We start from the raw sequence: 15,923 nt of genomic DNA on the forward strand, positions 1-15,923 counted from the left end.
TGAACTAGAGTCCGACCAAACAAACATGCGTGCACTATGTCTGGTGAACTAGAGTCCGACCAAACAAACATGCGTGTACTATGTCCGGTAAACTAGAGTCCGACCAAACAAACATGCGTGTATTATGTATGGTGAACTGTTGTCAAATTTAAAAAAAAACAAAACATAAGTGTACTGTGTCTGGTGAAATGATGTCATACAAATGAATTTTCGGGAATGACAAAGACATCGTCCAAACAATGGATAAAGAGTCTGAATAGATTGATAAACCGCGAGAATATACACTTCCAACCACGCTTTTTTTGCATCCTTCCACTTCGCCGCGATTTTTCCTTACCGCGGACGTTATCATAAATTTAATCTAATTTTAATTATATGCCGCGATTTACACATAATGCCCACCGCATGCATTTTTTTAATTTTCCGCGCGTTCCACCGCGTCGTGTCAACCCTATACGCGGCGTTGCGAATTGTTCATTAACGATAATTAAGGTAATTAAGGTAGCTGTCAATTTTCTGAAGGAGTTGTCTTTGTTCCCATCCTAAAAATATAATTCTAGTCAGTTTTATTAATCTCAAACAAACTCTATCCGTAATCTACAAATCTTGGTTTTTACTCAAAACTTAGTTTGATCCCTCAAAATTATGCTTTGCAACTGTGAAAATATTCAGACGCTATTGTCACCTTCAAAAATCCTAATTTCGAATGCCTCAGTTAAACCTGTGTGATTGTGAATAACTAATAAATTGAATAAAAATGCGTACGTTTTACAATCGTTTTACCATGCTTTATGATAGGGATTTGTACTTAGGTACTTACATATGAGCAATGTCTTTACATTGATTTTAAATTTAATTAGAAATACTTAAACAAACACTCAATATCCCATCGACATAATTATTAAGTTTGGGGATTGAGATTGTTTACCCTCTAACAATTGAGTGAAATCCATTCTTCGAGCACGGCTCAATTTACATGTAAAATCTTCTTTTTGTACCAATTGTTAAAATACCTGCATATCGCGGTAAACCGCGTCGCGGCGATATTCCGCGTTTATGTTTTTGGCAGTCGTACGCGGAAGAAGCAGATGAACGCGGCGATGACGAGAACCACCCCGATGGCTACCGTTGAATAAATCGCCGCAATTTTCCGCGATGACGCAATCTCGCCCGCGGTGAAAACGCGTTTTGTGCAAAAAAAACAACGCGTGGTTGGTAGTGTACCACGATTCTGCACATGCTTGATAAAAAAAGCATACATATTCTGTTGACACTAACATTATTGACTTGGTATACTTAATCTTATCGTTTCAATAAATTATATTAATAATACCTGTTTTTGTTCTTTGATCACAGGAATCTAAAAACCAATGTCTGATATAACATCCATGCATACTATACCTACTGTATGATATTTCGTTGCATCGACGTATTTCCACTATGTCTTTATTATCATATTTACAGGACTCTCAAATAAGGGAACCATTGTATCGTTATCTCGAGAACCATGTGCCAGCAACTCCACCATACAACTAACCATCTTACCACAAGATATCAAAGGTTATTATTTATTTTTTAAGTTGAGGATGAACTAAAGGATTTCTTCACATTTATTTTGAACGTGGATATAATAATAACTGAAAAAAACCCAAACAATATCAAACACAGCATTAATCAGAACATATCTATGTTGTTTCATATTTTCAGACAATAAAAGAATAATTAATGCCCTCCTGGGATATAATTGTAAATGACAATGCATTCAGAAAATGGTGCACATTTTCAATGGAGAATGCAAGGCTATTTATTGTTCTTCAGTGAATATTATGATCGTATCTCAGAAATGAAAATGAAGCTTCTCTTTGATTGTTTGTAGAATGGCATGAAAACAGGAAATAATAAGATTAATTAAACGTCGATAACGTTTTTTATTAAAATTCATATTGCATTTAGAAGATTTACGTATTTTTCAAATTGCCATAAATCGAACATTGAACACACTGCCTTGATATAAGCAAACACTTGTCTTCCGTTTGGTTATATGCTCACAAGTGAGAAATCAGAGTCGGAAGATGGTATTGCGAGAGAATATAGACTATGTTGTAACGTTTATGCAATTGAACTTAAATACCATTTCTCATCATGCTTTTGTAAATTCGGACACGCTTAAAATACCTAGGTAGAATATCATGGCCAAATTTAGATTTGTTTAAAAGACTAATGTTTAGCAAAAGAACAATTAAGATAACAAACACCATTAAAGAAGCCATGCATTTACGAAATGAAGTTCTTTCCTTGTACAATAGCAATGCTCTGTTCTATAACAATGGTACTCTTTGTTTCTTTTCTAAGTATTCTGTTAAACTAATAATTTTATTAATATTTACATGATGTCTATTGATTTTTTTCCGTTATTCTCTATAGTTAATACTATGTTTTGCCATTTCTATATTGTTTAGGCCAAAAGCTATTTTATGCCGATTTGCGAATAAACTTTTTGATATAAATAGGAGAATTATTATCCAAATTGCCTGATATAATTGTATACAATTAGTAAATGTGAAGCTTAATGTCAAAATGGATCATTTAATACAAACAGGTGCTCTTATTGTTACAATCAACTATGGGCTGGCAGTCTCAGAAATTCCAAACCAATGCGTACTTTTGGGCAACCAATATTTCATGATTATAGTTTTCTGGAATTCATACAATCTCTGGGTACGAATATAATTAACAAATCATGAGTGCTGTTTGAAGTTTTATATGCAGACGTATCAAACGATATATTTAAATTTGGTGAAATATGTGAGAAAACCTATGAGAGATGAGAGATGTAACGTAATTGCAATAAAGTTCATCTTATCGATTTTATTATATGCATTCCCGTGGTTTATAGAGATTTATCAGCGAAACAAAATAGATATTTCATTGTATCAAACTGTGAAAATATAAATTCTATGTTTTTCACTTTCTGGAATGTTAGCCCGTTCAAACATTAGCGCGCATAATCCTGTGACACAATATAAATGACGTCATTTCCGAAATGAGTTTACGTACGCATACCTATTGGAGTGTTTTTTAATAAAATGTTATTAAATGTTTTTTTATTCAAGTTTTATGGATATAATGAAAAGATAAAAAAGTGTTTGTTACAGTGTAAGGTAAGCAATATATTTAACCCCGTGAACACCAAAAATGAACTTAAAGTAAAAAAAGAAAAAATACACTATTACAAACAGTTATGCGCTTATTTATTCCCAGTAATACTCTTTTGCTTACACGGACAAACCTCGTAATCAAATCTTCAAAATGGGCTTTGCATAAAAGCACAACGATCAAGCCTAACTTAGACCGAAAGAGACATACATTCCAACAAAACAATAGACATAGGGCTTTCTATAGTTATAAATAATTATTTCGCTTCTTTTGTTGATTTCAAATTCATAGATATAGGATATAATAACCATGTACGTTCATATTGACAGCTAAGCACTCTCATTCGTAGATTTGTTATAAGAGACAATAATAGCATGAGCACTAGCATAATTTCGAAAACTTAAAAGATTGATCTTAGATCTCATACTTCATGTCATGAAGTTTTATCTTTGAGTTCGTTAAAAAGTGTAAGTACACAAATACGCGTGATGAAAACTGTAATTGAGCAAAAATATCGCGAAAATGGGCTTCATAATGAACTCTGAAAGACGTCGTGTTTTCTTTTTTAATTCTAATTTTTTAATTACTTTTGGATGGATTGACAGCAAAGGAATGTTGACCATACGACCAGCCATTGTTATAAGGTATGCGACCAGCTATGGTAATTGGCAGCTATGAGGCGTTGACCGTGCTGCACCTTAACCAAAATTAATTTAAATCGGTTAAAATAAAGGCCTTAATTGCAATTTGAAAATGAAAAGAAAAAATAAAGAAACAAAGTATCATTTTGTCGAAAAAAGTCTTAAAAGATTGACTCAAAACAATACATTTAATGAGAGAACCGCGTGTTTAGCCATATCTTAACATTTAAATAAACCTCGATATAGACCAACTGCATTTAATCATCAAATGACGATTTCATTACAATGGCAATTTTCAATGAGTCAGTGGCAAATATAGTCAATACATTGCGTCGATACCTTACAAATAAACATCTCTCTCCCATCGATACGGGTACATATAATGCTTACAATGGAATGTATGCTCTTTTATTTGTGACTAGGTTATTCTGCTCGCTTTATGCTCTTAATGTCGGAGAAGATGCACTGAACAGGGTAGCTCTTTATCGCAAATGGCCGATAATGCAATTCACTTCTTTCCAATTTTATTATCAGTTCTGAGAATGAAAGCAATAAGGAAAGCCTCGGTGTTTATGAGGCAGTCTTATTAATATTTTCTATCAATTTTTTATCCTCCGTGCATGATGTGCAGGCCAGACCCAATTTAAAAGCATATGTCAATTAGGAGAATGAATGAGGTCTGATGTATATATGAGCTAAAAGTGGAGAGACGGTGCTATTCGTTCCTTTGAAGTACATTCTCGTTCACCAAAGTGATGATGATATGTGTACCGAATGGTCAGTGATCAATACACAAATACGCGTGATGAATATGAATACGTATGCTTATTTATTGAGCTTTTTTTTGGTCGACGTAGATGTTGATATCAGGATTTTTTTGTTAAAGTTTTGCACTCGAATTTTCAGCGATTAAATCAGAGGTTAGATTTTTAATAATCAATTATCTGATGAATGAAAATGGTGAAGTAATGAATATAAATATATGCTGCAATCAATTTACAAGCTTTTCCTGATCAACACATAGGCTGCCTGTTGTTTCCGTAAATTAAGACGGACGATTAATGGTTTATTTCGTATGCCAGTGACAATATGAAGGAATTTAAGAACGAGAAATAAAGTAAGCTCGCTTCAGTAATGAACTTATCTTTTCTTTAATCAGAAAACCAACTCTCGAGGTAGACTACATGTAATTATAACTGACACTTACTAAGTAAAAACACACTATGTGGGCTTTACTGATGCCATTTCAAAGTACGGAAGCCAGTAGGATAACCATTGTCTCTAACGAAGCGAGCTAAACACTCATTTTCAAAACAAACAAACAATTAAGTATGTACAGGAATGTTAAGGTGACGTTAACTAGTTGCTGGCTCAACGTACAATCTAGGACAAGATTATAAGTATCTACCATGGCCGAGAGTGTAAGATAGGTTCATTCCGACCCGAGCGTAGGGTGTTTTGCGGAAACGAGGTTTACCGAGTTTCCGCAAAACACCCTGCGCGATGGTCGGGATGAACCTATCTTATACGAGCGGCTATGGTAGATGCTTTTTCTCCCACCTCAGTTAAACAAAATTAAGTTAAAATGTATTTTTTGCTGGAACTCTTTTTTGCTTAGTGAAATAATTGCGTATGGATATGCGATAGCACGTGGTTGTCATGGATATACGCGCAGTGATCCAGTTAAGGTTAATAGTCAAATCGGTCTTTTTAAATAGTTATTTCTCGAATGGTGCCTGAAAACTGTTTTATGGTGACATTTGAAGCGAGAAATAATTAACTCGCGTTCTAAATATTACCATAAGACAAGATTTCCTTGATACTACTGACGACAGTCTTCAACAAGGGAGATAATTACAATGTTGTAAAAGGAGTTCCATACGGGCATTTTATCTTCGCCCGTGGGCAAGATAAGAATATCTAGCATGGTTAAATTTTTGGATCTACTTATCTGAGTTGGGAGAAAAGGTGTTCCCGCCTGAAGTGCGACAGTTTAATTAGAAAGTAATAATATCAATCAAGTCAGGTGGCTGAAATGAAATGTCTGTCATGCTCTTTAAGAGTGTTTGTTTTAAACTTATTTTATTGAGCAAAAAAATAACAACATTTTAATACAAATACATAATCAAAATTCAGGATTGGAACGGCAGAAATGAACTAATAGAGTTCCTTGCTACGTTATGATAAATAACAATTGCCATTTGAGGCAGTTATAAGTAATGAAGTTATGATCATACAAGTTCATATTAAATGTTGTTGAAAACACAGATGATTGAATGGAAGACTTTAAATGCAATTACCTAAATTTAAGAATAATTTCTTTATTGTGAATTGATGAACTGTATTTAAGTAGAAAAACAAATATGAGAAAAGAAGGAAGAAGAAATATGAAGAGCGGCAAGATGTGTGAGTGTTGGTCGGTGTAGTCGATCACTGGCTGTCAAATCTTTTGACCTTTAAATAAAACGATGAACTGCATCAAACAGTACTATTTTGCTGCTCTTCAGTCATTCAGTCGGTATTAAGCAAATGTTGCATTTGTTCAGTAAAGAGAGGACAAATAAAGATATTGTGTTATGTAGTCTCCTGTATTCCAACACCTACAAAATGACGACGGAACACCATTTAGAACATACAGATGAAGATTCAGGGAACTACAATCGTTGCGTATTTGAGTGTTCAGGACCTGTAGTCGACGTTAAGTGTGTTAAGTGTCCGCATTCTCTTTCCCTTTAAACATGCTTTATGATAGTTGTTACAATAACTAGAAGTACCTATCCAGTCCTACGCATATGTACCAGATTTCCACTTTTCCCCAAAATTTCCTATGTGGTGGCCAGTGATTGGCATTTAATTATAATAACATGGTCTGTCATGAGCTGCTGATAGTATCGTCCGGAAATGTTTTATGATCCTATCAAGTTTCAAGATTACAGTCTTAGCTAAGGTTAGAAAATGAACATTGCTAGAAATAACGAGGACTGTGATTTTCAATTTGGTTTAAGGAGATATTTTTTATCTCAATACTTTATAACAATTTTGTTACAAATGTTACAGTAATTTTGATTGAATAAGTTATTGTTTTATATCACTTATGAATCATATTGAAAATATAAACATAATCATATATTACACTAGTGCTGAAATAAGTGGGGCTTTTCAAAGACCTTGAAGAAGTGTATGAAAATAAATGTCTAAGTGCGTAGTAGGGGTTTGACATTAATGGAAAATAGATAGATGGATAGATAAATACCTTTGTCATGTGATTCCTTACAAAAAAAGAAATTACTGTTTAGCCCGAGCTTTTGATTAACAACAACAACAAGTCAGTCAAGTAGTAATACTTTGTGCAACTGGACTGTCTGAGAACTGTTCATTCAGTGTTAAATGAATTTTAGAAAACTGCATTGTGAATTTTCAAGACGTAATGATCAAGGCAAACCTTAATATATCTAAAAAAATCATCCATTTACACAAGAACGTAATAAATAAATGATTAAATCATTTGCGTATCACTGATTATTTTTCATTCAATGAATTCAAAAACGTGTCATATTGGCAATATAATATTGTATATTTCTTCACAAAAATCAATGTTTGTCATTAGCATGCCTTATGCTACCTTGTTTATGAAACCTATGAAGAGAACTTGAATCATGAGAGGGGTTTCAAGGTACCAATCTTCAATAACATCAAACAAGTTCATTGATAATGGTTTCACAAACTTATTATTCATTGTTCCAGCCACAATTTGTAAAGGGCTGGGTGCCAGGTCAGAAAGGGGACTTCTGATCCTTATGGACACTTGCATCGGCCAATGTTTAATTTGTAATGAGTATGTGTCGTAACTATTTTCAATACTAATAGTTTGTTATGAATACCTAAGGTGTTATCTTTCATTTATATATGATAATATCAAATTTATTATTTTACACTTTCTGAAAATTGACTCTGTGAAGCAAAAGGGCGCAGCAGGGCGTAGTAAAAAGACAGTAGGGTGCTGCTATTTTAGGCTTAGCTGGAACACTTATCTGAGCAACGTGTTTCACCGTTTGTAACATCGTCAAAATATTCATCCTTCCTTTCAACATTCCTCCATAATTGTAAATTGTAAAACTTAAGAGTGACATTGACCTTTGAACAAAATATACGGTTCTTGAGCACGACAAGTCTTTCAGCATCTTGTTTACCCCCCCCTCCCCTTCCGTACATAAGAAACAGACTGGAAAGAATAAAGCAGACAAAGGACGGGCGGTGCGATGTTTTATCTTTATGTGAGGATAAATTTCATTTGTTTCTGTTTTGTTCCCATAATTACCATACAACGTAATTATTGATAAGTATTATTTGTATATTACAGTATACAAATTAACTAATAATAAAAACATAAGAAAATTCTATTCTTAATTATTACAATCATGAAAAACACAAAAATACAGAAATTATCCATTTTGATTTATTTTTTCATTCATTTTTCTTTCAATTTTATATAATGTTAAAAAACGTTAAAATAATAAAGCATAAAACTCTTCTTCTTTCTAGTTAAGAAATGTATTTACACATGTACTTTTAAAAATTAAATGATATATTTTGAAGAACTGCATCTAAAGAAATTAACTTGACCCTTCAGAATTCAACTTTACCAGCCCAGATAAGATCAAAGAGGGCCAATTAGTGATGGCTAGGCTTTCGACTGAAGTTAATGGGAGATTAACAGTTATAAGTGATTTACTAGCTGATAAGCCCTTGCTGAATCTCAGTCGCTCTCTGGTACATATGCGTAGGACTGTGTCAGGGATGTCGAGCGTTTGTTTCGATATGATGGGTAATAATTTCTGCATCCGGGAGATTTTCGTTACCACCAGACTAGTTGAATTTTGCGGACTACGATTCCGCGAAACGCCAACGTATTTTGCGGCATGTAGCTACTGCAGACTTATTATATGCATAAACTACTGGCCACATAACACACGCGTTTAATGTTTTGGCAAATAATAGATTGTGAAGAATCTAAATGAGGACTTGTCAATGTCTAATCATACAAACTTATATATATATATATACCTTCAATGCCTGGTAAAGAAACATATTCTTTCTCTTCATTAATGTGTATATATAAATCTAATATAAACGCGTTATTTATTTATAGAATAATACATGGTTGACCATGGCTTTTGGTTTATAATTGCCCCAGTGAACATAATTGCCCTAAGGCTAAAGCCCTCGGGCAATTATTCCTTCCACTGGGGCAATTATCAACCAAAAGCCATGGTCAACCATGTATTATCCTATATAATACATATGTTTTGTCATTTGTCAATGATTTCAAACGGATTTAAAAACATGATTTTGTGGAATAATGAAGGATATACCATATAATAAGCATGTAGTCTGAAAATTGAGATAAAACAAAATGGTATTGAATGGTATTAGCTGCGAAAAATAAGGAGTGACTGAAAATCAAAATAGCAAACCTTTTCGAACGTGTTTTCAGAATAACCCTGCACTTTTTCCATTCTTCAAATATTTTCTGTTTTACATCGGCTGATTGTGATGTTCATTTCAATAGGTGAGCACAGCTAGGGCCGATCAAGCCTAGAAGCAGTTTCATAAAATCTTGGCTTGAATGACCCTAGCCATTTCGCTGGAATAATTAACATTTCACAGCGAATAAAGTAGAACAAAACGTTTCAACAAAACATTTCCTTGTTTCACTGCGTTATGACCTTTACCGAATGTAAACATCCGGTGCGGTTTCGGGTAGTACTCGTTACTGAAACACGGAAGGGGTCATTATTGTTGGTAAAACTAATTTCACTATTATTGCACTGATAGTTTCATTAAAATCTTTTTAAAGCTTTTAATAATGTTTAAATGTTTGCCTACCAAGAACACGGCGGCCATTTTTAATTTAAATGAAAATGACGTCAGTGTGCACGTTCTCGTCTTCGTCAGGCATGTGTGCCATAATCGCCCTGACGTGCCGCGATAATTTCACAGGCGGAGAAGATAATCATTTTTGCGGGAACGAATTTCTATAGTAAAATGTTACTATTTATAGTAACATGTGTATTATGTTATTTTATTGATGACCCTTTCATAATATTACCGCATGTACCCTGGTTGTTGGAGACGATGCATTAACGCATTAGGGTGTAACAGTTATGGTCCAAAACGTTACCTTATTTAACAATTTAGATAATGAAAGCAATAAAAGTATTTCTTGCGAATGCGTTGATCATCATATACATCTTCAAAGTTTTAAAATCAGTGAGGAGAATAAATATCTTCTTTAGCGATATGCCTTTCAATTTATTTTTCCATATCCGACAGCACGCTGTATCGTCAAGTCCATATCACGCTTCTGTCGTTTTCCGAACCCTTATCAGTATAGTGACATGTGTTGAGTGCTCCTTTTTACAGACTGATGTTTATTCAGGTTTTTTTTTAAAATATAAACTTAAAGTCAGTTTTTTTCAGAAACGTACTAAATTTTCTTAAGAAATTATTTTCAATGTATTTTATTGCTGTTATGTGTTTAAATTCAAGAAAAAGCACTAAATCATAAAAGGTATTAATTCATGAAGTCATTTCTGACATGGAAATTACGGAAACTGTCGTTTAAAATCATTTTTTTAAATGTAGTTTTGTTGGTTTAAACTGAACGCGGTCCCTTTCAACTTGGAAATAATCAAACAAAACATAATTATAATTAGAATAATATTACAATAGGACGCTTTTCTAACGACCTCACGTCTTATTCGGTGTTTTAACATGCATCCGTCCGCGTTTACACACCGAACTCGACGTGATACGCAACGTCAGGAACACGTCCTCCCATAATATTCCCCATAAACTTATTGATAAACTGCGAAAAAAACACTTATGGGCAATGTTTAAACTGTTAGCAGCCTAAATTTACGACAGATCTTGTATGTTAACATATCGACGAAAACAGACAGACAAATCACGATCCATTAGTCGATGCCAAAAGCAAACAGAAACAGGAATACTCCTGACATTATGTATTAGTTACAGAGTGATAAATTTTGTCATACGAAGTCCCCATGATGCGTTCATGCTTCTAGGGTAAACTGATAACCATAACAGAAGGCTCAACTGAAAGATTTGTTCTATGTTTGTTGCATATTGTCCATGAACAAAATGTGACTATTTGTTTTTTCGATTTGATATTTTTAATATAAAATATTGACCATAAAGAAAATGTGTCTATATGATTCCAAGTTTAACAAAACAAATTGATCAGTTGCACATGGACTTAACGTTCTTCTTAGATTATCATACATGTGTCGTGACTGAAATACCTGTTTTGTAGTCGGCATTCGGAGGCTTTTCAATGTGCATTCGTACTCAAGAGTGTGAAAAGTGGTACGCAGAAAACATTAAGTATCAATATTAGGTACACATACTGGGAAACAGATTCATGTTATTTGTAATGATGGAATTAGGACTCATTTAGTACGCTAGGGAATTGGGTGTGGGAGTAGGGGTTACATTCTCAGCAATGGACGGAATTTAGGAGATATATCTCCTTACTTATTTGCTCGCAAACAAATTTTAACGTAACCCACAATTTATAGATAAAGATAATTTGATAAAAATGTATACATGTATGTGTAAATACGTGATGTCTCGTGGCGATGTTTCCATCTGTTTGGTCTATGCGACCAATTATCAACGCAAAGGCCTTACCAACTTAACGAACATGCAATGGGAAGGCAATTATCAACCTGTAGGTCTGAATACCCCAATGAACATGTAATGGGAAGGCTGTTATCAACCCGTATGCCTGATCATCTAAATTAATATGCAATAGGAAGGCTTCCATCAACCTGTCGGCCTGATCATCTAAATTAATATGCAATAGGAAGGCTTCCATCAACCTGTAATCCTGATCACCTCTATGAATATGCAATGGGAAGTCTGTCATCAACCCGTAGGTCTGATAACCTCAATAAGCATGGAATGGGAAGGCTGTCATCAACCCGTAGGTCTGATTACCTCAATAAGCATGGAATGGGAAGGCTGTCATCAACCCGTAGGTCTGATTACCTCAATGAACATGGAATGGGAAGGCTGTCATCAACCCGTGGGCCCGATTTCCTCAGTTAACATGGAATGGGAAGGCTGTCATGAACCCGTAGGCCTGATTATCTCAATGCAAATGCAATTGGAAGGCTGTCATCAACCAGTAGGCCTGATTTTCTCAATAAATATGTAATGGGAAGGCTGTCATCAACCCGTAGGTCTGATTACCTCTATTAACATGCAAAAGTAGGGTAATTATCAACCGTAGGCCTGATCACCTCTATTAACATGCAATGGGAAGGTAATTATCAACGCGTAGGTCTGATCACCTCAATGAACATGCAATGGTAAGGCAATTATCAACCCGAAGGCCTAATCACCTCATTGAATATGCAATGTTACGGTAATTGTCAACGCGTAGGTCTGATCACCTTAATGAACATGAAATGGTGCGGCAATCATCAACCCGTAGGCCTTATCACCTCTATGAACATGCAATGGTACGGCAATCATCAACCCGTAGGTCTGATCACCTCTATTAACATGCAATAGTACGGTAATTATCAACTTGTAGGCCTGATCACCTCTATTTACATGCAATGGTACGGTAATTATCAACCCGTAGGCCTGATCTACTCTATTAATATGCAATGGTACGGTAATTATCAACCCGTAGGCCTTATCACCTCTATGAACATGCAATGGTACGGTAATTATCAACCCGTAGTCCTGATCACCTCAATGAACATGCAATGGTACGGTAATTATCAACCCGAAGGCCTAATCACCTCATTGAATATGCAATGTGAAGGTAATTATCAACGCGTAGGTCTGATCACCTAAATGAACATGAAATGGTGCGGCAATTATCAATCCGTAGTCCTGATCACCTATGTGAACATGCAATGGTACGGTAATTATCAACCCGTAGTCCTGATCACCTCTGTGAACATGCAATGGTACGACAATTATCAACCCGTAAGCCTGATCAGCTCAGTGAGCATTTGAAGGGAAGACACCTCTTAACCCGTAGGCCTCATCACCACAACGATCATGCAATTGGAAGGCAATAATGAACGCATAAGCCTCATCACCTCATCAAGGTCTGATCAAAATGCGATTGGAAGGCTTTTAAATACCTTATAATCTAATAGCACTGCCTCAGTTTTGGATAACAGATTGTTTTCAAGATAATCCAAATGGTAAAATGTTTTCCAAACACTCAATAAATGGCAGTTAAATTACAAAGCAGAATTATCATAGGTCCTGACGTGCAAGTGTCTTAATTGCTGGAATATCAACTTCCGTCAAATTGTGTAAACGAGGAAACTGTAATCTGTCTCTGTCATAGCAATTTATGGCATTTGAAGTTGATTGAAGGTAAGTAATGCCAGTCCGCATTAAGAATAACGACAAATGCGCCAACTAATTTTGTTGCCATTGTATGATAGAACGAGACAGACTGATTCAAGCTACTTAAATCATTGATCATTCCATTAAAGGGCATTTTTATGCATCTTTTAATGTTGATTGTGATTTAAAATGTCAGTCAAGCGGAAAATTTCACTTTCAAACGGTTACTACTGATAGTAAACAAACATAGACAATTGATTAGTTTCGAAGAGTAATTGTTTGGCACTTCAATAAGCGTAATTTAAAGCCACGGTTTAATTGGCCGGATGATATAAAACTGATTAAAATTGTCTACTTATGGGTCCGGGTGTATGAGCCTTCACATTAGAAATAAGTTTCATGTTGATATGTAAAAGAATCAACCGTCGAAGACGGCTTTTGATGTGTGAAATCGATATGTAGCCTTTGATTTGTTTTGGCGTTAAAATGGCATAGATGGTTAAAAACTACAGAACTTCAAACTCTAAGTTTAATTGCAAATATTAGAAACAACGTCCAATTATAATGTCTGTGTAACACGAAGACATCGACGTCAACACGGTTGTGGCAACAATGATCAGAAGATGTACAAACCATGGCTCAGATTCATTAACGTCTTGATTCTTAATATAGGTCTCCTGACTCAGAAAAGCTTTGATTTTGTGGTAAAACAAATGAATATATAAAGGATAGTTTGTATTAAAAACTAATTTCCTGTTCTAAGTATTATTCACTTTCTCAGTTTCAAAATGGTCTTTAATACTAAGTCACAATCTCAGAATCCTGATGGTCGTGTATATCGTCTTAGGATCTCGGTCACATTTTACATTCAAGATGGTCATACACATGGTCTAAGATACTGACTCTCATTCTCAGACTAGCGATGGTACAAAATTGTCAAATTCGTCATTTCATTTGTTTCATTTTCTGCTGCAATGAGTCTCTGTTCCAGTTCCATAACGTTTCGTGTAATATGAATCTTTGCATGTATGAAACCGGACAGAGCAAGCACGAGCTAGAAATATGTCTTGCCTTCAGTTCGATGCACTCCCTCAACTTTGTTCTAGGCACGAACAGCCTGCTTTAGCCAGTACTTTATGCTTATCATCACTCTTCCTTTGAGATTCCCTGATTGTTGACGCCAAATATTGCCTACAAACAAGCGTTTGACTGCAGATTTAATCCTCTTTAAGCATGTTTTGTTTTACAATTTTTTATGTTGAAAATCTCTGTTTGCAGTGCTGACTTTCCCAGAAAGGATTCTGGCCAAGTTGACGCTGAATATAAGCTACACACTAGCGTTTCTCCGCAACTCCAGCCGCCTACAGACACTTCAGCGATCCGTGCTGCTGACCCGGTCAAGAGAGTTTAAACAACTGGTTGGTGGTGTTTTGACTTTCTTTTTAATGTGAGTGTAATGCCATATTTAACCAACGAACACTGTTTGAGATCAAAACGTTATCCAAACGAAACTTTAGGAGTAAGTGTCATACTATATTGTTATATGACTCGGTCTATAAAACATAGTAGTAAACGGAGAACTCCACCAAACGATTTTCTTGTCATGGTCATGGGAAGTAAACTAAACGACCATTAAAACATCATATTCAAACAATAAAGTGTTAATCGATGTATACTTAAATACTAGTACATAAACACGTTTACGGCTTTAACTTATTTCCCTACAATTGCTGGCTGCCAATCTTAGAACCTTTTTCCTGGCATCCAAGAAAGGAAGCAGTAATAGTTTTTGACAAGGAAACGGACTCGAGATTGATTCAATAAATATTTCTATTGCCGTCATAATCGAGCTTAAATTAAGTAGTTGTATTTGAAAGGAAACTCGAGGGACAAGGATAGATGTATCAAACACGATTGCTATCTGACTCGATTTAAACAAACACATAAGAAAATAGACAGTGCGAACATTAAAACATTCATGAAATAGAGTATTTGCATAACAGAAATTGACAGTATGATACATTTTCATGTTATAATTGTTCAAACATTGTTTTTGATATAGTGTACATCTATGTAGGGTTAAATATCCTCAACTGGTTTACGAGGACTCAAAATTGTTTCTTATTTCCCTAGACTTGCTGGCTTCCAATCTCAGTCCCCGATCATCTTCATATTGCCATCAATGTCACGGTTGCCGGGGACGAATACAACACAGTTGCCAGTTCAACGCTGGATGCTGTGGACCAAGGTTCCTTTGCTGTTTTTTTGTTTGAATTTGAATGTTCGAGTCAATGGGAATGGTAATTCCTGGGTTTCAGAAACTGTTGTAGCGAAGCCACTTTTTCTAAGGCAATAATTCATGGAAACTACAGACACAATATCGCGGTTTAAAATTGAAGCATGATCCAGTTCAAACGCACACCTAGTTTACATTTATTTAACTTAGAAAATGTACGATGGCGGACTACAAGCTTACAACATTTTAAGCTAAGAGTAGCTTAATCTTTAGAATAGTAATGCTTAAAAAAGTAAATACAGGATTTCGCTTAATAAATGTACTTTGGTATATGATGTTGCCTTGGGTTTTTTATAAGACGTTTTGGTTATCTCTTTTGGTGCATTTTAGCATTGAACCATGTGCCTCAATACTGGGTTATTCTTAAATGTATGTGTATTGGGAGTGTCCTTCTAAATTACACTGTAATATAGCCAGTGCATCCAATT

The 15,923-nt window shown here is 35.0% G+C and overlaps 1 protein-coding gene across 3 annotated transcripts in view; it reads left to right on the forward strand.

Annotated features, from left to right (window-relative positions):
• LOC128241506 (uncharacterized) overlaps window positions 1-15,923 on the forward strand; it is a 35,044-nt gene that overhangs the window by 10,328 nt on the left and 8,793 nt on the right. For all 3 annotated transcript variants that reach the window (XM_052958467.1, XM_052958466.1, XM_052958465.1), the window contains 3 exons: window positions 1,465-1,560; window positions 14,478-14,617; window positions 15,333-15,447. In XM_052958467.1, the coding sequence (XP_052814427.1) occupies window positions 1,465-1,560; window positions 14,478-14,617; window positions 15,333-15,447 (351 nt within the window). The remainder of the gene's footprint in view (window positions 1-1,464; window positions 1,561-14,477; window positions 14,618-15,332; window positions 15,448-15,923) is intronic.

Source organism: Mya arenaria, chromosome 7, assembly GCF_026914265.1.
Source record: "Mya arenaria isolate MELC-2E11 chromosome 7, ASM2691426v1".
In the NCBI taxonomy this organism is placed as follows: domain Eukaryota; kingdom Metazoa; phylum Mollusca; class Bivalvia; order Myida; family Myidae; genus Mya; species Mya arenaria.